This window comes from Rana temporaria, chromosome 4, assembly GCF_905171775.1.
Source record: "Rana temporaria chromosome 4, aRanTem1.1, whole genome shotgun sequence".
In the NCBI taxonomy this organism is placed as follows: Eukaryota; Metazoa; Chordata; class Amphibia; order Anura; family Ranidae; genus Rana; species Rana temporaria.
In genome coordinates, this window is record NC_053492.1 from 463,190,194 (window position 1) to 463,214,758 (window position 24,565).

Here is a 24,565-nt window from a genome sequence, read left to right on the forward strand (position 1 = left end):
CGTTTGAGAATCACTGCATTACACTGATAGTTTATTTGTAAATATTTTATTACAGTATTTAAAAAGTACATATACATTTCATATTTCTTTATACAGAAATTGACTTTGCTCCCAATATTTGTATTTTCACCAAAATTTGCGTTATGTCTCTCACTTAGCGAGGTTCGTGAAGTTTGATAAGTTATTTATAAAAAATAAAAAAAATACACTTGGTGGTGGTGGTTTGTGTTTTTTTCACAAAGGTCGCCAAAACTTACCGGTAAATGACTATATACAGAAGAGGACGCAGAACAGACTTTTTTTTGTTTTTGGGAAGGGGGGGTTGCAGAGTGTATTTTATGCTTTTTCTTCGTTTTGGATAGACCAGTTAGGACCCTTTGCTAGGTTTATATTGGGGAGATGTACTCTTTTATTTGTACTGGTTGGAGTTGGAAAATGAAGAGAAATACAAAATTTTACAGCCACCAAGCAACAAGGTAAGGGGAAATCTTCCAATGGGGACACCTGTTCGGGGACAACTTTCTAAGATGAGAATCCCCCCACACTATCTTCATGTTGTGTCTCTGGAACAAGAAGTAAAGGTAAATGTCCCTAATAGTACATAGGCAGGTGAATATCCCAGGTAGTGAGATCCAGACAGCAAGAAAGGATCTAACCCTTCCCTACTATATCCAAAATAAATATAATGGCCCGGATTCACAAAGCACTTTTACGTCGACGTATCTCGAGATACGCCGCGTAAGTGTAAATATGCGCCGTCGTATCTGTGCGCCGTGCCCGCAAAACTAGATACGCCTGAAAATAGGCTTCACGCGACCGACGTAACTTGCCTACGCCGTCGTATGGTGGCCGCATATTTATGCCGGGCGCATTTGCCGCTCCCATAGATTTTCTATGCACATATGCAAATGAGGGAGATACGCCGGTTCACAAACGTAGTTGCGCCCGGCGCATAATATACGCGGTTTGCGTAAGTCGTACGTCCGGCGTAAAGTTATTCCCCATATAGGAGGCGCAACTCCTGCAAAGGTATGGACCAGGGAACACAAGCCGTAGTATCTTTTTTCGTTTACGTTGTACGTGAATATGACTAGGCGTAGGTTACGTTCACGTCGTAGGCAGTGATTCGACGTATCTTAGGCAGTTGTCTCGACGTGATTCTGAGCATGCACACTGGGATGCGGCCACGGGACGGCGCATGTGCCGTTCATTTTAAGTACTTCTATGACGCTTGGCCCAACATTTGCATGGAGTCACGCCTCATTAACATGGCTCACGCCCACTTCCACTGGCTTACGCCGAGGAGACCCAGCGTATCTTTAACAGCGAGTGGGAGCAAGTGCTTTGTGGATCCAGTGCTTGCCTCTGTGCGTTGCGCCGGCGTAAAAGAGATACGCTACGGCGGCATAAATATGTGCCGATGTCTGTGAATCCGGGCCACCATGTCTTGGCTACAGATACACTTTAGGCAAAACACTTGTACTATTTAATAAACCTTTAAGCTGATGGCTTGAATGTGGATAGGGCTGCCCATATTTATTGTCTTTTGATGGCCTTCAACAGGTTATACTGAACATGTATCTCGTCTGCCGCCTGGTCCAACTCTTTGCCTGTATACTGACCATGTATCTGGCTGCTGCCTGGACTGACCCTTACCTGTATACTGACCATGTATCTGGCTGTTGCCTGGACTGACTCTTACCTGTATACTGACCATGTATATGGCTGATGCCTGGACTGATTCTTACCTGTATACTGACCATGTATCTGGCTGTTGCCTGGACTGACCCTTTGCCTGTATACTGACCATGGATCTGGCTGCTGCCTGGACTGATTCTTACCTGTATACTGACCATGTATCTGGCTGTTGCCTGGACTGACCCTTTGCCTGTATACTGACCATGGATCTGACTGCTGCCTGGACTGACCCTTACCTGTATACTGACCATGTATCTGTCTGCCTGGACTGACCCTTTGCCTGTTTATCTACAATGTTTGTACTTCCTGCCTGGACTGACCCTTTGCCTGTTTATCTACAATGTTTGTACTTCCTGCCCGGACTGACCCTTTGCCTGCATACTGACCACATATTGGTCTGCTGCCTGGAATAACTCTTGGCATGTTTATCAACCACCTTTCTGCCGGCTACCTGGACCCGTCTTCTGCCTGTATGCTGCCCACATCCCTCCCTGTCGCCTGTACTGGGCCTTTTGCATGTTCCAGTGACCACGTTCCTAACAAGGAATCTGTTCCAGCCATCCTCTGCGGACACCTATACTCGTGGTACCACAGATACTCTGTGTTCACACTTTGCAAAGCCCCCTGTACCTCCTGACCAGTGAACATAGCATTGCATATAAGCCCTTTGACAATCAAGTACCAGTAGATCTGCTTGCCTTGAGGGCATGAGAGCTCCTATAGGTGAAGCTACACTATGCTAGCTATATTCCCTGACCACACATACTGAGGCTAATTTTACAGCGCCTTAAAATAACTTTTTCTATTAGCAAAAAAAAAAAAAAGCACCCTCCTACTCCAGTGCACTATGCTGAAGTAAATGAGGAAAGGATATATCCCTTTGTACACGTGTCCTCAAACGTATTTGTAGAGCTAGGGTGTAATGGTTGGATGTGTCTGACCAAGGTCTGTTAGGTTAGGAAGTCTACTGGCCAGGATGGTCAAAGTCTGGTATATATTGGACTCATGGTTAGATTGTGCAACTTCTAATCAGGAAAATGGGGTTAAGACTATAAAATGGTATGTGTTAGTTCAATGTCTATCTGAAGAGACATTTTTCTGTAACTTTTGGGCTTCAGGTGTAGTGATCGGGTACAAGGTGTTTTGAGGAGGTTCTTCCGCCTATTACAAAGTCTGCACTTGCAAATATTAGACCCCCAGGGAACGACGTTGGCCTTTCTGTTCCCCACATTTGACCTCCTTGGTTGAAAGGGGGCTCAGTTCTGGCCTCCAGTAAGTTTATGGAAAAGTTCTTCATCCAAGGTTTCATTCTGGTCTTTGGAGCGGGTGGAGAGGAAGATGTACCCTCCTATGTACTCATGGACCACTTTGCAACTTGCAGCTTGACATGTAAAGGCGATAGATATATTGGGATCAAAATCAATGGCAACCTGAAAGGCAAAAAACACTTACATTAATATTCATCAATAATAGCAATGGGTATAATGTCATATATTCTATAATTGAAACCGAATATTAACAATTTCTGTTTCCTTTTGAAGAGATCTAAGTTTGATATCTGCCTCAGAAACCTCTAATGAAGTACACCATTCTAATCAGAGTCTTTTTTTTCAGGAAAGTGACTATACTTGCAGTGAAGCTAAACAAATACAGCTTCACTGCCCCAAACCTTGAGAGGCAGAGGACAGGGGGGTCGCTAATGGAGAGGCAGAGGACAGGGGGATTACCAGTGGAGATGCAGAGGACAGGGGGGATTATCAGTGGAGATGCAGAGGACAGGGGGATTATCAGTGGAGAGGCAGAGGACAGGGGGATCGGCAGATGAGAGGGGGATTATCAGTGGAGATGCAGAGGACAGGGGGATTATCAGTGGAGAGGCAGAGGACAGGGGGATCGGCAGATGAGAGGGGGATTATCAGTGGAGATGCAGAGGAGAGGGGGATTATCAGTGGAGATGCAGAGGACAGGGGGATTATCAGTGGAGAAGCAGAGGACAGGGGGATTACCAGTGGAGAGGCAGAGGGAGGACAGGGGGATTATCAGTGGAGATGCAGAGGACAGGGGGATTATCAGTGGAGAGGCAGAGGACAGGGGGATCGGCAGATGGGAGGGGGATTATCAGTGGAGATGCAGAGGACAGGAGGATCGGCAAGCGGGGACACTATCAGTGGAGAGGCAGAGGACAGGGGGATTATCAGTGGAGAGGCAGAGGAGAGGGGGATTATCATTGGAGATGCAGAGGAGAGGGGGATTATCAGTGGAGATGCAGAGGACAGGGGGATTATCAGTGGAGAGGCAGAGGACAGGGGGATTATCAATGGAGATGCAGAGGACAGGGGGATTATCAGTGGAGAGGCAGAGGACAGGGGGATTACCAGTGGAGAGGCAGAGGACAGTGGGGGATTATCAGTGGAGATGCAGAGGACAGGGGGATTATCAGTGGAGAGGCAGAGGACAGGGGGATTATCAGTTGAGAAGCAGATGACAGGGGGATTATCAGTGCAGAAGCAGAGGACAGGGGATTATTAGTTGGGAGGCAGAGGACAGGGGGATTATCAGTGGAGAGGCAGAGGACAGGGGGATTATCAGTGGAGAGGCAGAGGACAGGGGGGTTATCAGTGGAGAGGCAGAGGACAGGGGGATTATCAGTGAAGATGCAGAGGACAGGGGGATCGGCAGATGAGAGGGGGATTATCAGTGGAGATACAGAGGATAGGAGGATCGGCAGGCGGGCACTATCAGTGGAGATGCAGAGGACAGGGGGATTATCAGTGGAGAGGCAGAGGACAGGGGGATTATCAGTGGAGATGCAGAGGACAGGAGGATTATCAGTGGAGATGCAGAGGACAGGGGGATTATCAGTGGAGAAGCAGAGGACAGGGGGGATTATCAGTGGAGATGCAGAGGACAGGGGGATTATCAGTGGAGATGCAGAGGACAGGGGGATTATCAGTGGAGATGCAGAGGAGAGGGGGATTATCAGTGAAGAGGCAGATGAGAGGGGGGTTATCAGTGGAGATGCAGAGGACAGGAGGGTCGGCAGGCGGGCACTATCAGTGGAGATGCAGAGGAGAGGGGGATTACCAGTGGAGATGCAGAGGACAGGGGGATTATCAGTGGAGATGCAGAGGACAGGGGGATTATCAGTGGAGAAGCAGAGGACAGGGGGATTATCAGTGGAGATGCAGAGGACAGGGGGATTATCAGTAGAGATGCAGAGGACAGGGGGATTATCAGTGGAGATGCAGAGGACAGGAGGGTCGGCAGGTGGGCACTATCAGTGGAGAGGCAGAGGACAGGGGGATTATCAGTGGAGAAGCAGAGGACAGGGGGATTACCAGTGGAGAAGCAGAGGACAGGGGGATTATCAGTGGAGAAGCAGAGGACAGGGGGATTATCAGTGGAGAGGCAGAGGACAGGGGGATTATCAGTGGAGAGGCAGAGGACAGGGGAATTATCAGTGGAGAAGCAGAGGACAGGGGGGATTATCGGTGGAGAGGCAGAGGACAGGGGGATTACCAGTGGAGAGGCAGAGGGAGGACAGGGGGATTATCAGTGGAGAGGCAGAGGGAGGACAGGGGGATTACCAGTGGAGAGGCAGAGGGAGGACAGGGGGATTATTAGTGGAGAAGCAGAGGACAGGGGGATTATCAGTGGAGAAGCAGAGGACAGGGGGATTACCAGTGGAGAGGCAGAGGGAGGACAGGGGGATTACCAGTGGAGAGGCAGAGGGAGGACAGGGGGATTATCAGTGGAGAAGCAGAGGACAGGGGGATTATCAGTGGAGAGGCAGAGGACATGGGGATTATCAGTAGAGAAGCAGAGGACAGGGGGATTATCAGTGGAGAGGCAGAGGACATGAGGATTATCAGTGGAGAGGCAGAGGACATGGGGATTATCATGTGTGAATGGAGCCGAGCGTCGTTGGGGTATACAGTATATATCATGTGGGAATGGAGCCGAGCGTCATTGGGGTATACAGTATATATATCATGTGTGAATGGAGCCGAGCGTCATTGGGGTATACAGTATATATCATGTGTGAATGGAGCCGAGCGTCATTGGGGTATACAGTATATATCATGTGTGAATGGAGCCGAGCGTCATTGGGGTATACAGTATATATCATGTGGGAATGGAGACGAGCGTCATTGGGGTATACAGTATATATCATGTGTGAATGGAGACGAGCGTCATTGGTCACAAGAAGCAGAAAGAACGAGGAGGAGACCCGGGGAGGTAAAACGATCACCTGCTGGATCTCCCAGTTGACATTCCATTGTTTCATGTTGGAGAACCTCCAGGTACAGATGGGGTTTTCGGTCGCCATGTCGATCCTGATCAGCCTGTTGTAGGAAACGCCAAGAACTTCATCTTTCTTCAGATCCCGAAATCTTCACAAAAAGGAAAGAAACATTTTCTATCACTCATTAGAAGACATTTGTATTCTCTGATGTTCTGACAAGACAGATGGATGGATGCCGAAGCGACACGTCATCACCGGGGGTCTGAACGCCGATGGGGGATCTCGGCAAATTATATCCAATTGTAACGTGTAGGAAACATACAATGTATTCCATTTATTTCATAAGAATATAAAGTGTCATTTTGTTTGCTTTTTTTTTTTTTACATTCTTGCTTTTCCCAATGAATGGTGGCCCGGTCCTTTACCTGCATAATGGTCCGGGGCTGAAGTGGTTAATATTAACAGAGACAAATTTGTGATGTCTTTTGTATCTGCCTAAAGTTTAGCTTTATCTGCACATCAAATAAAGGAAAAATAAATAAATCTGTGACATAAAAATAAAATGCAGCTAAAGCTTCAGAAGCAACGCCGTTCCTTTTATTCAGAACTCCTTTTGCCCTCTTCTCTCTTTTTGAGCTTTTATTTCCATCGTTTTAGTAACCTCCTTCCAGGGCCGCCATCAGGGGGGTACAGGCAGTACACCTGTAAGGGGCCCGGAGGTCCCCAGGGGCCCGGATGGCAACCCCCTTTAAAAAAAAAAATATATTTTATTTTTTTTAGGGGTCCGGAGGTCCCCAGGGGCCCGGAGGCCCACAGGTCCCCAGATGGTAACTCCCCTTTTTTTATTTATTTTTCATTAAAAAAAATTATATATTTTTATTTAATTTTTTATTAAAGGGCCAATTTTTTTTTGTAGAGGTCCGGAGGTCCCTGGATGGCAACCCCCCCTTTTTTTTTTTTTTTTTTATATAGGGGTACGGGGAGCCCGGAGATCCCCAGGGCCCCGGGTGACAACCTCCATTTTTTTTATAAAAAAAATATTTTTTCTATATATTTTTTTATTTATTTTATATGTATATATATTTATTATTATTAAAGGGCCCAGAGGTCCCCAGGGCCCCAGATGGCAACCCCCCTTTTTTTATAATTTTTTTTTTTTTTATAATATTTTATTTCTTTTTTTTCTTTTATATATATATATATATATATATATATATATATATATATATATATATATATATATATATATATATATATATATATATATATATATATATATATATATATTTTTTAATTAAAGGGCTCAGAAGGTCCCCAGGGCCCCATGTGGCAAACCCCCCTTTTTTAATTTTTTATAAATGTTTATTTTTTTATTTTTGTTTATATATACTTCTTTATTTCTTTTTTTATTAAAGGGCCCAGAGGTCCCCAGGGCCCTGGATGGCAACCCCCTTTTTTTTATAAATGTTTATTTTTTTATTTTTTATATATTTTAATTTTTTTGTATTAAAGGGCCCAGAGGTTTATTTTTATTTTTTTATTATTATTAAAGGGCCCAGAGGTCCCGGATGGCAACCCCCCTTTTTTGTAATTTCTTTTTATAAAAAAATACAATAATTTGTATGTATATGTATATATATATATATATATATATATATATATATATATATATATATATATATATATATATATATTTATTTATTTATATTTATTTATTTTTTATTAAAGGGCCCAGAGGCCCCCGTTTTTATATATATTTTTCTTTATTTTTTTATTTTTTGTAAAGGGCCCCCCCGCTTCTTAATTTCAGGCGACAGCACCAAACCCCCCCCCCCCCCCCCCCGGTTCTCTGCTCCAGGGGGCCCATGCCTGAAGCTGTGTAAGGGGCCCCATAATTCCCTGCCTCCTTCCACTTTACAAACACCTTTAGCAACTTTCAAATCCTTCTTTTTTTGTTCTGTTTTTCTAGCAGTCTACTTCTATTATTTTTTCTCTTCTTCTCGGCCTTTGTTGTTTTTTTTTTTTTTTTACACCCCCTGAATTTTCCTTTATAAAGACACCCCTGCTATTTCTGGGGTTACATCGGTCACAGACTGCGGAGTTCCATTTCTGGAACAGGCCATGTGCCGGCACACAGTGTAGGATAACGGGGTGCAAATTAATGACTACGGGACCTAAAAACCGAAAGAAAACCGCAACTGTAGATTTGTATTAGATATTCCAATGTGCAAAGGTGGAGAAAGATTTCATTCACTGGGTTCATAAAATAAATAAAAAACATGAACAAGGTGATAAATCTTCACCAAAGAAAAAAAAAAAACAATTCAGAAGAGAAGTCAGAAGGGCAGAAAAACAGTCAGGGTTCAGTTCCACATGCTTCAATTGCAGCATCAATTAACCACTTGCTTACTGGGCACATAAACCCCCTTCGTTCCCAGGCGAAATCTCAGCGTCCGGCACTGCGTCGCTTTAACTGACAATTGCGCGGTCGTGCGACGTGGCTCCCAAACAAAATTGGCGTCCTTTTTTCCCCACAAATAGAGCTTTCTTTTGGTGGTATTTGATCACCTCTGCGGTTTTTATTTTTTGCGCTATAAACAAAAAAAGAGCAACAATTTAAAAAAAATATATATTTTTTTTACTTGTTGCTATAATAAATATCCCAATTTTTTTTTAAAAAACAATTTTTTTTCTCAGTTAAGGCCGATACGTATTTTTCGACGTATTTTTGTAAAAAAAAAAAAAAAATCACAATAAGCGACTGGTTTGCGCAAAAGTTATAGCGCCTACAAAATGGGGAACAGAATTATGATTTTTTTTATTATTTTTTTTTTTACTAGTAATGGCGGCGATCTGCGATTTTTATTGGGACTGGGATATTGCGGCGGACGTATCGGACACTTTTGACACAAATTTGGCGCCATTCACATTTATACGGCGATCAGTGATATAAAAATGCACTAATTACTGTATAAATGTGACTGGCAGTGAAGGGGTTAACACTAGGGGGTGAGGAAGGGGTTAACTGTGTAGCCTGGGTGTGTTATAACTGTGTGGGGGGAGGGGGGTGACTGGGGGAGGTGACCGATGCTGTGTCTCTATGTACAAGAGACACAGATCGGTCTCCTCTCCTCTCACAGCATGTGGAGCTCTGTGTTTACACACAGAGCTCCACGTTCCTGCTGTCACCTACCGTGTCACCGACGATCGCGTGTACCCGGCGGACATCGCGGCCGCCAGGTACACGCATCGGGTCTTCGGCGATGCGTCGGGACAGTTTTTACCCGCCGCGCGCCACCCAGTGGCGCGCGCGGGTAATGCACATAAAGGCCGTTTTTAAACGGCCACTTGGCACTTGAGAGCCGCGCTGCGGACGTATTTCGTCTATAGCGCGGATCTCAAGTGGTTAAAGTGCCTACCGCTTCAACTTCCTTTTTTTATGTGTTGTTATGCTTCTGTGATGCTGCGCTGATGCTTTTTGTAAGCTTTAATTAAGCTTGGCAAACCCCGTAGGACCCCAGCTCAGTAGTACTCCCACTCAGCACATCCCCAGCTCGTTAGTACCCTTGTTCAGCAGATCCCCAGCTTATTAGTACCCTTGTTCAGCAGATCCACAGCCTATTAGTACCCTTGTTCAGCAGATCCCCAGCTTATTAGTACCCTTGTTCAGCAGATCCCCAGCTTATTGGTACCCTTGTTCAGCAGATCCCCAGCTTATTAGTACCCTTGTTCAGAAGATCCACAGGTCATTAGTACCCTTGTTCAGAAGATCCACAGCTCATTAGTACCCTTGTTCAGAAGATCCACAGGTCATTAGTACCCTTGTTCAGCAGATCCCCAGCTTATTAGTACCCTTGTTCAGAAGATCCACAGGTCATTAGTACCCTTGTTCAGAAGATCCCCAGCTCATTAGTACCCTTGTTCAGAAGATCCACAGGTCATTAGTACCCTTGTTCAGCAGATCCCCAGCTTATTAGTACCCTTGTTCAGAAGATCCACAGGTCATTAGTACCCCTGTTTGGCAGATCTCCAGCTTATTGGTACCCTCGTTCAGCAGATCCCCAGCTCATTAGTACCCCTGTTCAGCTGATCCCCAGCTCATTAGTACCCCTGTTCAGCTGATCCCCAGCTCATTAGTACCCCTGTTCAGCAGATCCCCAGCTCATTAGTACTCATGTTCATTAGATCCCCAGATTATCAGTACTGCTGTTCAGCAGATCCCCAGCTCATTAGTACCCCTGTTCTGCAGATCCCCCAACTCATTAATACCCTCTATTCAACAGATCCCCAGCTTATTAGTACCCTTGCTCAACAGATTTCCAGTTCATTAGTACTCTTGTTCAGCAGATCCCCAACTCATTAGTACCCTTGTTCAGCAGATCCCCAGATTATTAGTACCCCTGTTCAGCAGATCCCCAGCTTATTAGTACCCCTGTTCAGAAGATCCCCCCAGCTCATTAATACCCCCTATTCAACAGATCCCCAGCTTATTAGTACCCTTGCTCAGCAGATTTCCAGTTCATTAGTACCCTTGTTCAGCAGATCCCCAGCTTATTAGTACCCCTGTTCTGCAGATCCCCCCAACTCATTAATACCCCCTATTCAACAGATCCCCAGCTTATTAGTACCCTTGCTCAGCAGATTTCCAGTTCATTAGTACCCTTGTTCAGCAGATCCCCAGCTTATTAGTACTCTTGTTCAGCAGATCCCCAACTCATTGGCGTATAAGACGACCCCCGACTTTTAAGAAGATTTTAAGGGGTAAGAAAGTCGTCTTATACGCCGGAAAATATGGTAATAATAATAATAAGGTGTTTGCAGTAGCGGGGCAGTTGCACTTGAATGGGGTAGAATTCCTGCTATGTGTTGTGTACACCCCTGACCGCTGCCCTTAGCTCTACTTCAGATAATAATACAATGAAAGGAATCCGAGCTCACACACAGCTCTGTGTCATTCAATGACTTGTAGGTCGGAGCTCGTTAATCAGAACAAACAGGGAAATGTTTACCTGACAATGTAGTAGGCCAAGCCAAACTCCGGCAAAGACTGCCACGCCTGAATGAACCTCATCTTGGCTTCTATGAGCGGAATCTGGGAAATATTCTGCTGTGCCTCCAGAATACGAGATACTAACTACGGAACAGAAACAACAAGACCTCAGTAAAATATAAATACAGAAATCATTACAGCTGAAAAACCTCCATTTAACCCCTTCAATAGCGGGCACTTACACCCCCTTCCTGCCCAACCCAATTTTCAGCTTTCAGCGCTGTCGCAATTGAAATGACAATTGCGCGGTCATGCTACACTGTACCCAAACAAATTTTTTATCACTTTGTTCCCACAAATAGAGCTTTCTTTTGGTGGTATTTGATCACCTCTGCGGTTTTTATTTTTTACTAAACAAATAAAAAAAGACCGAAAATTTGGGGAATTATTTTTTTCTTTTGTTTCTGTTAGAAATGTTGTAAATAAGTACGTTTTCTCCTTCACTGACGGGCACTGATAAGGTGGCACTGCTGAGGTGGCACTGATCGGCACTGATAGGCAGCACTAAGTGGCACTGGTAGGTGGCACTGATATGCAGTACTGATGGGCACTGAAAGGCTGCACTGATGGGTACTTATGGGTGGCACTGCTTAGCACTGATACATGGTACTGCTGGGCACTGATACATGGCACTGATAGGCATCCCTGGTGGCACTGACAGGCATTGTGGATGGGCACTGATTGGCAGCTGCCTGGGCATTGATTGGCAGCTGCCTAGGCGCTGATTGGCATATCCCTGGTGGTCTAGGGTGGCATACCTGGTGGTCCAGTGTGGGTGGCCATCCCTGGTGGTCCTGGCGGCATCCTGGTGGTCCTGGGTGGGCATCCGAGGGGGGGCTGAGCTGATAAACAATCGGCATAGACCCCCCTGTCAGGAGAGAAGCCGATCGGCTCTCCTCTACTCGCGTCTGTCAGATGCGAGTGAGGAAAAGCCTCCGTTGGAGGCTCTTTACTGATACCAGTGTAGCGGTGTGTCAGACACGCCGTACCACGATCGCTTCGATGCGTGCCCCCACAGGTGCGCTGCGGCAGTTATCCTGCTGGACGTCATATGACTCCCAGTCAGGATAACTGAACCACCGCCCAGCCATCATTCTGCTATAGGTCGGGCGGGAAGTGGTTAAATCTTTTCCTCAGTAGTTAAAAAAAACTTTTTTGTGCACCAAATGCCTTTGCCAACCCAGAAATTACTTTGTAAAAGGCGCAGTGACATCATCACTGTGGTTTGTGCAGAGAGCAGAACAGTGGGGAGGGGCCCAGCAGGCTCCACCCACTACAGGCTGCCTACAGAAAATTACAGGAGGGGCGGAGACTAAGACCAGTCATCCTGCACAAGGAGAGAGAGCAGCAGTGACTGGTCTTTATTACAGGAAGTCTCACACTACTGTATATTACTGCACAGATCTGGAAGAAATACAGCACACCGAGATTCAAGGAAGAATACACATGATAGAGCTGCACAATTAATCAATAATAATCGAGATTGCGATTCTTTCCCCCCCTTGCGATCTTAACAAAGCAGTTTCCCGATTCTATGCAGAGTTCTCTGCTAAAGCTGACAGCTGTGAAAAAAACAAAAAAACAAGCAGTCTGCCAAGTTTCAAAACATTCTATAGCTGATGAGCTAACTATAAACATTGAAACGTTTTCTTAGATTAAAGCAATGAACTTCCCTTAGTGTGTTCTAACTGTAGGGGGGATGGGCTTACTGAAACATGGCAGAGATCACGGTTCCCGATCACTGGGAGCAGTAGATCCTTGTCATGTCAATAGGCAGAACAGGGAAATGTCTTATTTACATAGGCAGTTCCCTGTTCTGCCTCTCCTTGCCGCGATCGCGGGCCACCAGCGGACATTGAGTCCACGGTTAAACGTCCCTCATTTACAGACCGACTCATGCCGATATATACATGCTGGTTGCCCGCGATCGCGGCAAGGAGAGGCAGAACAGGGAACTGCCTATGTAAGCAAGGCATTTCCATGTTCTTCCTATTGACATGACAAGGATCTACTGCTCCCAGTGATCTGGAACCGTGATCGCTGTCATGTTTCAATAAGCCCATCCCCCTACAGTTAGAACACGCTAAGGGAACACACTTAACCCCTTGACTACCCCCGAGTGTTAACCCCTTCCCTGCCGGTGTAATTTTTACATTGATCAGTACATTTTTATAGCACTGATCAATGTAATAATGACACTGGTCCCCAAAAAGTGTCATTCGGTGTCAGATTTGTCAGCCACAATCTTGCAGTGCCCCTAAAAAATTGCAGATCGTCGCCATTACCAGTAAAAAAATTAAAAAAAGTCTCTAAATCTGCAAATTATATAAATACAAGACATAGGGATTGATTTACTAAAGGCAAATAGAATGTGCACTTTATAAGGTGCAGTTGCTCCAGAGCTTAGTAAATTAGGTAAAGGTTAACTTTGCAACAAATACCCAATCACATGCAAGGAACATGAAAACAAAAAAACAGCATTTTTCTTGCACATGATTGGATGATGGAAGTCAGCATAGCTTCTGCTCATTTACTAAGCTCTGGAGCAACTGCACTTTGAAAAACTGCACAGCCTATTTTCCTTTAGTAAATCAACCCTTATGTCTTGTATTTTTAAAACATTTGCAGAGCTATTTGTCCTGTGACACTGCATTCACTGGCCTGGATTCACAAAGACTTACGCCGTTGTATCTAATGATACCGCGTAAGTCCACGGATGCGCCGTCGTATGTATGGGGTTGATTCTGCAAAGGAGATACGTTGCAGTAAGCTACGCCGTTTACGTAAGGCGTACGTCTGGCGTAAAGTTATTCCACACAATAGCAGGTCTAAGTCATGTTAGGGTATGGACGTCGGAACAGCCGTCGTATTTTACGTCGTTTACGTAAGTCGTGCGTGAATGGGGCTGGGCGTAGGTTACGTTCACGTCGTACACATTGAGCCGTCGTATCTTGGGGAGTATATGCGACGTGATTCTGAGCATGCGCGCGCATGCGCCGTTCGTTCGGCCCTTCATTTACATGGGGTCACGGTTAATTTAAATGTATCACGCCCACTACCTTCCTACTTTGAATTAGGCGGCTAATTTACGCTACGCCGTAACTTACGGAGCAAGTGCTTTGAGAATACTGTTCTTGCCTCTCTATGTTACGTCGGCGTAGCGCAAATGAGATGCGCTACGCCAATCTAATATACGCTGTACTGGGAATGGTGTCAGTTGAGGGGCTCCTAAATGAAGGGGTTAGTAATGAATGCAGCTAGAAAAGGGTCACCACATACCTGTTTGGTTTTGTACTTCTTTACATATTTTGGTGACACATAACACTCCGGTTTAATGTCCACGTTTACAAAGTCAGAAGGTATGTGCGCTGTCGTGTTTACTTCTTTCATCTTGAGAAATGAGAGGATGTTCTGGACTTCCGATCGGTAGGTGCTGTCCGCCATCGTCTTCCCTTTTGCAGCAAGTATGCACGCTGCCATCCACTTGGCATATTGGCTTTCCTGGAGGAAACCAGGAATGCTTGGTTATGGTTTGTTAAAGCTAAAACGATCTCTTAGCGCCAGCATACCACATACTGTATATGCTGCAATAAATTGGTGTTGGGAAAAGGTAAATTACGGTAAGTATTTGATCCAATTTTCCCATTTCCTGGTGCCCAAATGGCAGCATACATGTGGTAGTATGCTCCTATGGATTGGTGCCAGGAAAGGAAAATTACGGTAAGTATTTGATCCAATTTTCAATTTTCCTGTTGCCAACATGGAAGCATACATGTGGTAGTATGTCCCTATGGATTGGTGCCAGGAAAGAAAAATTACAGTAAGTATTTGATATAATTTTCCTTGTGCCAAAATGGCAGCATACATGTGGTAGTATGCTGCTATGGATTGGTGTCAGGAAAGAAATATGATGTAAGTATTTATAACAATATTCCAAATTCCTGGTGCCAACATGGAAACATACATGTGGTAGTATGTTGCTATGGATCGGTGCCAGGAAAGGAAAATTACAGTAAGTATTTGATACAATTTTCCATTTTGATGGCACCAACATGGAAGCATACATGTGGTAGTATGTTGCTATGGATTGGTGCCAGGAAAGGAAAATTACGGTAAGTATTTGATACAATTTTCCTTTTTCCTTGTGCCAAAATGGCAGCATACATGTGGTAGTATGCTGCTATGGATTGGTGCCAGGAAAAAAAAATGATGTAAGTATTTATTACAATATTCCAAATTCCTGGTGTCAACTTGGAAGCATACATGTGGTAGTATGTTGCTATGGATTGGTGCCAGGAAAGGAAAATTACGGTAAGTATTTGATACAATTTTCCAGGTGCCAAAATGGCAGCATACATGTGATAGTATGCTGCTATAAATTGGTGCCAGGAAAGGAGGATTATGGTAAATATTTGATACAATTTTCCATTTTTCTGGTGCCAACATGGAAGCATACATGTGGTAGTATGCTGTTATGGATTGGTGCCAGGAAAGGAAAATTACGGTAAGTATTTCATTCAAATTTCAGGCAAATTACATAAGTATTTGATACAATTTTAATTTTTTTCCCCCATCTCTACCTCCCACCCCCCTGAAACGAATTTTACTAGGCAATTTTTTCCCTTATCTTGAAGCCAGATATACTCAGTCCCCCTCCAAGTCCCTCGCTTCCCAGTACTGGGGACAGCGAATCCAGTGGTGTGAATGGAGCCCCACAATTGCACAATTACAAGTCCCTTACCAACCTATATTTTTGTAGTCCTCTTCTGGACCCTGCCACGGGACAACCAATAGGAAGTGTCCTCATCATGCAGGAGCCCAAAGAAGCACCCAAGCAGGAGGTAGATGGAAGACGAAAAGACTGATGCCGCGTACACACGACCGTTTTTCGGGTGCTAAAAAATGACGTGTTTTTTTTATGTCATTAAAAACGATCGTGTGTGGGCTCCAGAGCATTTTTCACGATCTAAAAAATAGGCATTAAAAATTTCGAACATGCTCTAATTTTTCACAATGTGGGCTTTAACGACGTGAAAAAAATGCGCATGCTTAGAAGCAAGTTATGAGACGGGAGCACTCGTTCTGGCAAAACTAGCGTTCATAATGGAGTAAGCACATTCATCACGCTGTAACAGACAGAAAAGCGCAAATCGTCTTTTACTAACACGGAATCAGCAAAAGCAGCCCCAAGGGTGGCGTCACCCGAATGGAACTTCCCCTTTATAGTGCCGTCGTATGTGTTGTACGTCACCGCGCTTTGCTAGAGCATTTTTTTTCACGATCGTGTGTAGGCAAGGCCGTTTTATTGATCGGGTTGAAAAAAACATTAAAATTACCATTAAAAACGTAGGGCCAGATTCAGGTAGATTTACGTTACGCAGCGGCGGCGTAACGTATCCCATTTACGTTACACCGCCGCTGGTTTACAGCGTAAGTGCCTGATTCACAAAGCACTTACCTGGCACATGATTGGATTCTATGAATCAGTCGCATAGATACGACAATCGTATCTCAGAGATATGACGGTGTATCAGGAGATAAGCTGTCGTATCTCTTCTGTGAATCTGGCCCGTAATTTTTTACAACCCGAAAAACAGTTGTGTGTACGCGGCATTAGGGCTGACTGCAGCTTAAGGTAAGCAAAAATGTAGATAGGGATTTTTTAAATCCAACAATTAGTAAGAGGGGGGTGGTGGCAGACAGGGGATTTTAATTGATCCCAGAGTGGGGCTTTAATCAATCAACACAGTTATAACATTGACTTAAAAATAGATTTTTGGACAGAGAATTTTCAAACCATAATTACAATTTTTTTAAAACAATTTTCAAGGATGGTGTTGCCAAACCCAAGGTTCTGCTCCAGACATGCTCCTTTTAATCCACACGGATGACCCAGGTGCTGGCATACACATGGGCACACAAAAGACCACTGAACTTTTGACTGCCAAGAATGCGGTGAGGTCAAAGACTACAACGAGCCGACAAAATGACATTCCACGCATGCGTTCATTTTTTACGAGTATTTTTCCCCTCGGGAAAGCATACAGACAGGATTGTTCCTGACGGGAAAAAAGAGTGCTGGTTCTCTTTTTTTCCCCCGCAGTTTTCCTGTCAGGAAAACTGCTATGGAGCATACACACGGACGGTTTTCCCGGCCAAAAGCTGTCATGGTAGTTTTCCCGATGGGAAAACCGGTCGTGTGTACAAGGCATAAGGGGCTAGATTCAGGTAGGGGCGCGCATAGTTACGGCGGCACAGCGTATCGTATTTACGCTACGCCGCCCTAAGTTAGAGAGACAAGTGCTGTATTCACAAAGCACTTGCCTTCTAAGTTACGGCGGCGTAGCGTAAATGGGGCCGGCGTAAGCGCGCGTAATTCAAATGTGGATGAGGGGGCGTGTTTTATGTTAATGTATGATGACCTGACGTGATTGACGTTTTTTACGAACGGCGCATGCGCCGTCCGTGTACATATCCCAGTGTGTATTGCTCCCAAGTACGCCGCAACGACGTATTGCTTTCGACGTGAACGTAAATTACGTCCAGCTCTATTCGCGAACGACTTAGGCAAACGACGTAAAAAATTCAAAATTCGAAGCGGGAACGACGTCCATACTTAACATTGGCTGCGCCTCCTAATAGCAGGAGTAACCTTACGCCGAAAAAGCCTAATGTAAACGACGTAACTGAATTGCGCCGGGCGTACGTACGTTTGTGAATCGGCGTATCTAGGTCATTTGCATATTATACGCCGAAAACAACGGAAGCGCCCCTAGCGGCCAGCGTAAAATTGCACACAATTATACGCCGCCGTATTCAAGTTACGTCTGCGGAGGAAGCCTATTTTTTGAACGTATCTGCCTTTGAGAATCGGCGTAGAGATACGACGGCACAGATTTTAAATTATGGCGGCGTATCTGGAGATACGCCGCTGTATCTGCTTGCTGAATCTAGCCCAAGGGGTTTATTTACTAAAAGAAAATCGGCTGCTGACTTTGCAAAGGGATTTTCCCTTAACTTAGTGAATGCGGTTAAAATTCACTTTGCAAAGAATATCCAATTACATACAAGGAAAAAACAGCCCAGCGCTCCAGTGAGCATGGTGGGGGCAGAGCAGACAGCTGTGGCTGACAGTCACCAGCTCTCTGCTCATGGAGCGCTGAGAACTGAGCATTCTGTGGTCTTTGATTGCTCGGTTCTCAGTCTTAGGCCCCATACACACGAGAGGATTTATCCGCAGATACGGTCCAGCGGACCGTATCCGCGGATAAATCCTCTCGAGGATTTCAGAAGATTTCTATGCGATGGCGTGTACACACCATCGCATTGAAATCCGCGCTGAAATCCTCTGGCGATGACGTGTCGCGCCGTCGCCGCTATTATGACGCGGCGACGGGCGCGACGCTGTCATATAAGGAATTCCACGCATGCGTCAAATCATTACGACGCGTGCGGGGAATCCCTTTGGACGGATGGATCCGGTAAGTCTGTACAGACGAGCGGATCCATCCGTTGGAATGGATTCCAGCAGATGGATTTGTTGTGCATGTCAGCAAATATCCGATCTGCTGAAATCCATCCCAGGGGAGATTTCTCCGCGGAAACAGATCCGCTGGCGTGTACACACCATAGGATCTATCCGCAGAAACCCATTTGCTGGGATTTATCTGCGGATGGATTCTATCGTGTGTATGGGGCCTTAGGCCCCGTACACACGACTGAGCTTCTCGGCAGAATTCAGCCAGAAACTCGATCGGAGCCGTATTCTGCCAAGAAACCCGGCCGTGTGTACACTTTCGGCCGAGGAAGCCGACGAGTTCCTCGTCGAGCCAAATAGAGAACATGTTCTCTATTTCCTCGTTGTTCAATGAGGAAAGTTGGCTCGCCGAGATCCTCGGCGGCTTTACACAGAACTCGACGAGCAAAACGATGAGTTTTGCCTGTCGAGTTCCTCGGACGTGTGTACGGGGCCTAAGAGCTGGCGGGGGACAGATACAACATTGGACCTATGTTGCATCCACCTAGGTAAGTATGATTTATAAAAAAAAATAAAGAAAAATGTGGGAAGATAAAGGAGAACTTTTATACTTACATTGTCACATCTTAAATATATTTCATTCATTCCTTCAGCAAATGGTATGAGCAACTTTATGCCGAACCTTCTCTGCGATACATTGACGTCTGGAACAACTTCACAGCCTAAAAAACAAATAAACTAAAATGTATCTATTGAAAGAATGATGAATTTTAGCACAGCTTCCACAGATGTCTTATTACCCAAATATTGAACATGTACTGAATAAAATGTAATATATTCATTATAGAAAGGTCTCGTTATCTGCAAGATATGTGCATACTGGTGTATATACCAAATATATATATATATATATATATATATACATACATACATACACACACGGTATCTCACAAAAGTCAGTACACCCCTCACATTTTTGTAAATATTTTTCATGTGACAACACTGAAGAAATGACATTTTGCTACAATGTTGTGTAGTGGTGTACATTTGCTGTCCCCTCAAAATAACTCAACACACAGCCATGTCTAAACCGCCATTGCATGAATCTATCCATGGTCGCTGTAGCCACCCCCTATTCAGGTGTCAGACCTCTTTTAGGCCCCCGGGCGCATGAATTACAGCAGCGTTTTTTTTTTTTTAAGCATCAGACGCTCCGATTGGATGCCTAGCAGGAAGGAAGAAGAGACAAATGGAGGACACAGGAACCACTGCCTGACCCGCTGCTCATCCCACCATCCCACAGCTCGCCGCCGTCACCCGCTGCCTGACCCCCCACCAAGATGGGGTAAGTGCCGGGCAGTCAGGGAGTGGGGGTGGGGGTCACAGTGGCAGCATTTTATGGGCACATTGGCTGCATTTGATGGCACAGTGGCTGCATTTGATGGCACAGTGGCTGCATTTGATGGCACATTGGCTGCATTTGATGGCACAGTGGCTGCATTTGATGGCACAGTGGCTGCATTTGATAGGGAACAGTGGCTGCATTTGATAGGGCACAGTGGCTGCATTTGATAGGGCACAGTGGCTGTGATTGATGGCACAGTGGCTGCATTTGATGTTTTTTTTTGTATTTTTCAAACATTTTCAGAGTTTGTTTGCGCCCCCAAAAATTTTGAGCACCAGTTTTGAGTTGACTTCTTCTTTAACCACTTAACCCCCAGACCATATTGCTACCCAAAGACCAGAGCACTTTTTGCGATTCGGCACTGCGTTGCTTTAACTGACAATTGCGCGGTCATGCGACGTGGCTCCCAAACAAAAGCGTTTATTGATTGGTTGGCGCAAAAGTTATAGCGTTTAAAAAATAGGGGGTATTTTTATGGCATTTTTATTAATATTTTTTTTTTACTAGTAATGGCGGCGACCAGCGTTTTTTTTTCGGTACTGCGACATTATGGCGGACTCTTCGGACACTTTTGACACATTTTTGTGACCATTAGCATTTTTATAGCGATCAGTGCTATAAAAATGCCACTGGCAGTGAAGGAGTTAATACTAGGGGGTGGGGAAGGGGTTAAGTATGTCCCTGGGTGTGTTCTAACTGTAGGGGGGGTGGCCTCACTAGGGGAAATGACCGATCTTTGTATGAACAGAAGATCAGCATTTCTCCCCCTGACAGGACCGGGAGCTGTGTGTTTACACACACAGCTCCCGGTCCTCACTCTGTAACGAGCGATTGCGTGTGCCCGGCGGCGAACGTGCCCGCCGGGCACACACACAAGGAGATATGCATTACCATTTACCACCAAATGAAAGCCCAATTTGTCCTGAAAAAAACAAGGTATAATCCACCTGGATACACAAAGTAGTTATGATGATATGTACAGTTTTACTAACACACGTCAAAATTGCAAAATTGTGCTTAAGCATTAACATTTGTTAACAACCCCCAGTGGTATTTTGAAGTATTTAGAGAAACAAGTTCACTTACGTCTAGTAATCCCCCCTATTTTTTTTTATATTTCCCCTTATTCCAACTGGATTTGTTCTGCCCGTGTCCTACTTTTGCACCGCCATCTTTGAAAATAACTCCATTGGCAGCCAGCTCGTTGTTCTTTGTGCCCTGTGGCGGCCCCCTGATGACATATGTGCCGGATCTTGCACAGTACGAGTTCTGGTAAAGTGAGAAAAATGCCCTTGCCCGTTGCCAGAAGCTCCTGTGAAAATTGGCAAGATCTCGTAGCGTATACACAAGACTTCCTTGGAAGGCACTGGTGACGTAGGCTTCCAAGTTGTAAGTAGATCAGAAAGGTTTGAGAAAATTCAGAATTAATTTTCCGCATAATTGTTCTAGGTCAGTAACTATAACAATAACCATTAGGACCGACTCCCACCAACCTGCTGCATTATGTTGGTAAAAAAGTCTTACTTGTTGCACCTGGAAGCCTTGCCCTTAAAAGTTGTATTCTAAACAGAATGGTAAATGCTTGTATATAGGCTTTACCTTGGAAAATGTGAAGCATGCCAGTTATATACACAAGAACATAAAATGAAGAGTCCTCAGTATAAACACTGTGTCCTTTCACACACCTCCCACAAGGACACAACATTCCCGAAATAATCTCCTAAAGTGATGACTAAGCAGTCCTCCACCGTCCATGATGAGTCTACACCAATCAGCTGAAAGCTCCATCACATGGGTTCCGACACATTACATAAACATCTCTGCCATCCCTTTTAGGTCATTTCGGGAGGACATGTTGTCTTGACCTCAGATATGTGACCTGCTGATGTGCAAGACAGCATTTCAACCAACCAAAGGACCTCAAGTAACATATTTATTGCATACTTACATTGGTCCAGCTTGGCAAACTAAATGTTTTCAATATTATCAATGGTATCACTCATGTAGCCAAAACATAATTTTTTAACACAAAAAAATAAAATGTTATTGTTAATGTTAAAAATAATAAAAAAATAATAAGTAATGGGCAATTCATATAAAATACCCCGTACTATGCCTGCATGGGTTTCTCCGGGTAATCCAGTTTTCTCCCACACTTCTATAGGACATACTGGTAGGTTGGTTGGCTCCTGTCTAAATTGGCCCTTGTATGTTTATGTATGATTGTGAGATAGGGTAGGGACCTTAGATTGTAAGTTCCTTGAGGGCAGGGACTAATGTAAATGTACAATATACTGTATAATTTGTCGTTGCTATACGAGTACCTGTAATCAATAAATAGTAGGCTCACATGTCAGTTGTTGCACGATAAGACATCCATTCCATTTCCTTGCGGGCCACATCAGCATTATGGTTGCACTCAAAGGGCCTGTTGTATCAGCACCCCACCCCCATTACAGCAGATGTCAAGAGCCTCCCCACCATCAGAAGTCAAGCACCCCCCCCCCCCACTATCCCTTACATCAGTGCACCCCCTTGCCTTGTGCTGCTGCCAGGAGGGCTGTACAGAGAAGTGCAGGATCTGGTGGAGTCCTCTCTTCTCTGCTGCTGACTGCTGAGACCAGGTGGGGTGGAGACAAGGGGGGTGTGAGGGCCACATGAAATGTCCTGGAGGGCCGGATTCGGCCCGCGGGCCTTGTGTTTGACACCTGTGCAGTAGACTGTTCATACGTGTCAGGAACTGGATCACCTGCTGGTGGCACTGTGGTTCCCGGTTCAGAAGGTTGTAGTTCTGGTGTTCACCAGTGGGCGTCTCCCAGCAGATCCCACCAATTCGTTTTTTACCTGATGCTAGCTGCTGGGAGGGTATTAAGTCCCTCTTGCCTCAGTGTTTTGCCTGCTAGCCAGATACATGCTTGCTCACTAATCTTTAACCCAAATCCTGCCTGATCCTGCCCTGTACCCATATGTGCTCCCCTTGTTCCTGATTCCAGTCCTGGTTCACCCTTCCTAACTGCGCCTTGCATCTCTGGTTTTACCTTGTGAGCCCCCTTTATTTGCATATATTATAGTCATTTTGTTCTCTATTAGTTAGTTTTCTAGTTATGTATTTTGTCACTTGGTTATAGTTTACTTACTTATGGTTTACTTATAGCTTTACGTTTGGTCTGAATTCTGTTTGTTGGTTTTTGGATGGGTTTTGATACACTGTTATTACATCTTATTTTTAATTATATCTAGTCTGATTAAATTTCTGGAGTACAGCTACACAGATCCGGTCATCCTTGCTACTGGGAGCCTGCATTCGGTATCCCTGACAATACGTCTACGAAGACTACGAGATGTCTTGACTTTTCAGCCTCAGATCTCAATGCATTTTGCTGAACTTCACATTAATTTCATCAGGAGGAGTAATTCAGAGGTATAGAATTTCAACAATATTAGCCGGATTCAGAAAGACTTACGCCGACGTATCTACAGATACGCCGCGTAAGTGTAAATATGCGCCGTCGTATCTCTGCGCCGTACCCACAGAACTAGATACGCCTGAAAATAGGCTTCTTCCGACCGACGTAACTTTCCTATGCTGGCGTATCGTGGGCGCATATTTATGCTGGACGCATCTGGCGCTCCCATTGTTTTGCTATTCAAATATGCAAATGAGCAAGATACGCTGATTCACGAACGTACTTGCGCCCGTCGCTGTAATCTACGTCGTTTACGTAAGGCGTTGTTCCGGCAGTAAAGTTAAACCACCAAAAAGCTGGTCTAAGTCGTTTAGGGTATGGACGTCGGATTTTACGTCGTTTACGTAAGTCGTACGTGAATGGGGCTGGGCGTAGGTTACGTTCACGTCGAAAGCATTGAGCCGACGTATCTTAGGGAGTATTTGCGTTGTGATTCTGAGCATGCGTGCGCATGCGCCGTTGTTCGTGCCATGCATTTACATGGGGTCACGCTTCATTATAATACTACACGCCCACTGCCTTGCTACTTTGAATTAGGCGGGCTTACACCGGCCATTTTACGTTACGCCGGCACAAGAAAGGGAGCAAGTGCTTTGTGAATACAGTACGAGCCTCTCTATGTTACGTCGGCGTAGCGCATATCAGATGCGCTACGCCGCTCTAAAGATACGCCGATCTCTCTGAATCTGGCCCAAGTATTTTGAAAAAGTTTTACATTCATCCATTATATACAAAGAATTGCACTTGAGTACTTAAACATATCACATTATTATCAGAGATATTATAACTTGATTGTTTATTACCTACAAAATCTAACTATTGAGATATTTCTAGAGCAGTGTGCAAGCTGATCAGAGCACTGTATATCTAACCCCGAATGGTCTGGAGAAACACAGGGTGCAAAACACAAGAAACGATGGGGGATCCTCGGAATCCCTCACCTTCTCACCTCAAGTGAAGGTTACCTGTGGGGCATAATGGACATGCATGACCTAGAATAACTCATCCAAATCTAAGGCCCCAACATAGAATCCCCAGAAAGGGATTCATGCAATCTACCTTGATAAATGGTTTCCGTTTTACATCACCGCATTCCTGGTTTGGAAATGATTCTAGTTTGAGTTTGAAATATTCCAGGTTTGAGTTATTTTAGGTCAGGGGTCTCCAAACCTTGTTCAGTATGGTGGCTACATCGTATGTTTTACCAATATTCACAGGCCGA

At 44.9% G+C, this 24,565-nt stretch overlaps 1 protein-coding gene across 2 annotated transcripts in view; it reads right to left on the bottom strand.

The window, feature by feature from the left end:
• Positions 1–1,852: 1,852 nt before the first annotated feature.
• Positions 1,853–24,565, bottom strand: part of FERMT1 (FERM domain containing kindlin 1) — a 96,738-nt gene continuing 74,025 nt past the window's right edge. For both annotated transcript variants that reach the window (XM_040351694.1, XM_040351693.1), the window contains exons 11-15: positions 19,087–19,193; positions 14,274–14,495; positions 10,954–11,078; positions 5,951–6,092; positions 1,853–3,128 (exon numbers count right to left, since the gene is read on the bottom strand). In XM_040351694.1, the coding sequence (XP_040207628.1) occupies positions 2,955–3,128; positions 5,951–6,092; positions 10,954–11,078; positions 14,274–14,495; positions 19,087–19,193 (770 nt within the window). In that variant the 3' untranslated portion in view covers positions 1,853–2,954. The remainder of the gene's footprint in view (positions 3,129–5,950; positions 6,093–10,953; positions 11,079–14,273; positions 14,496–19,086; positions 19,194–24,565) is intronic.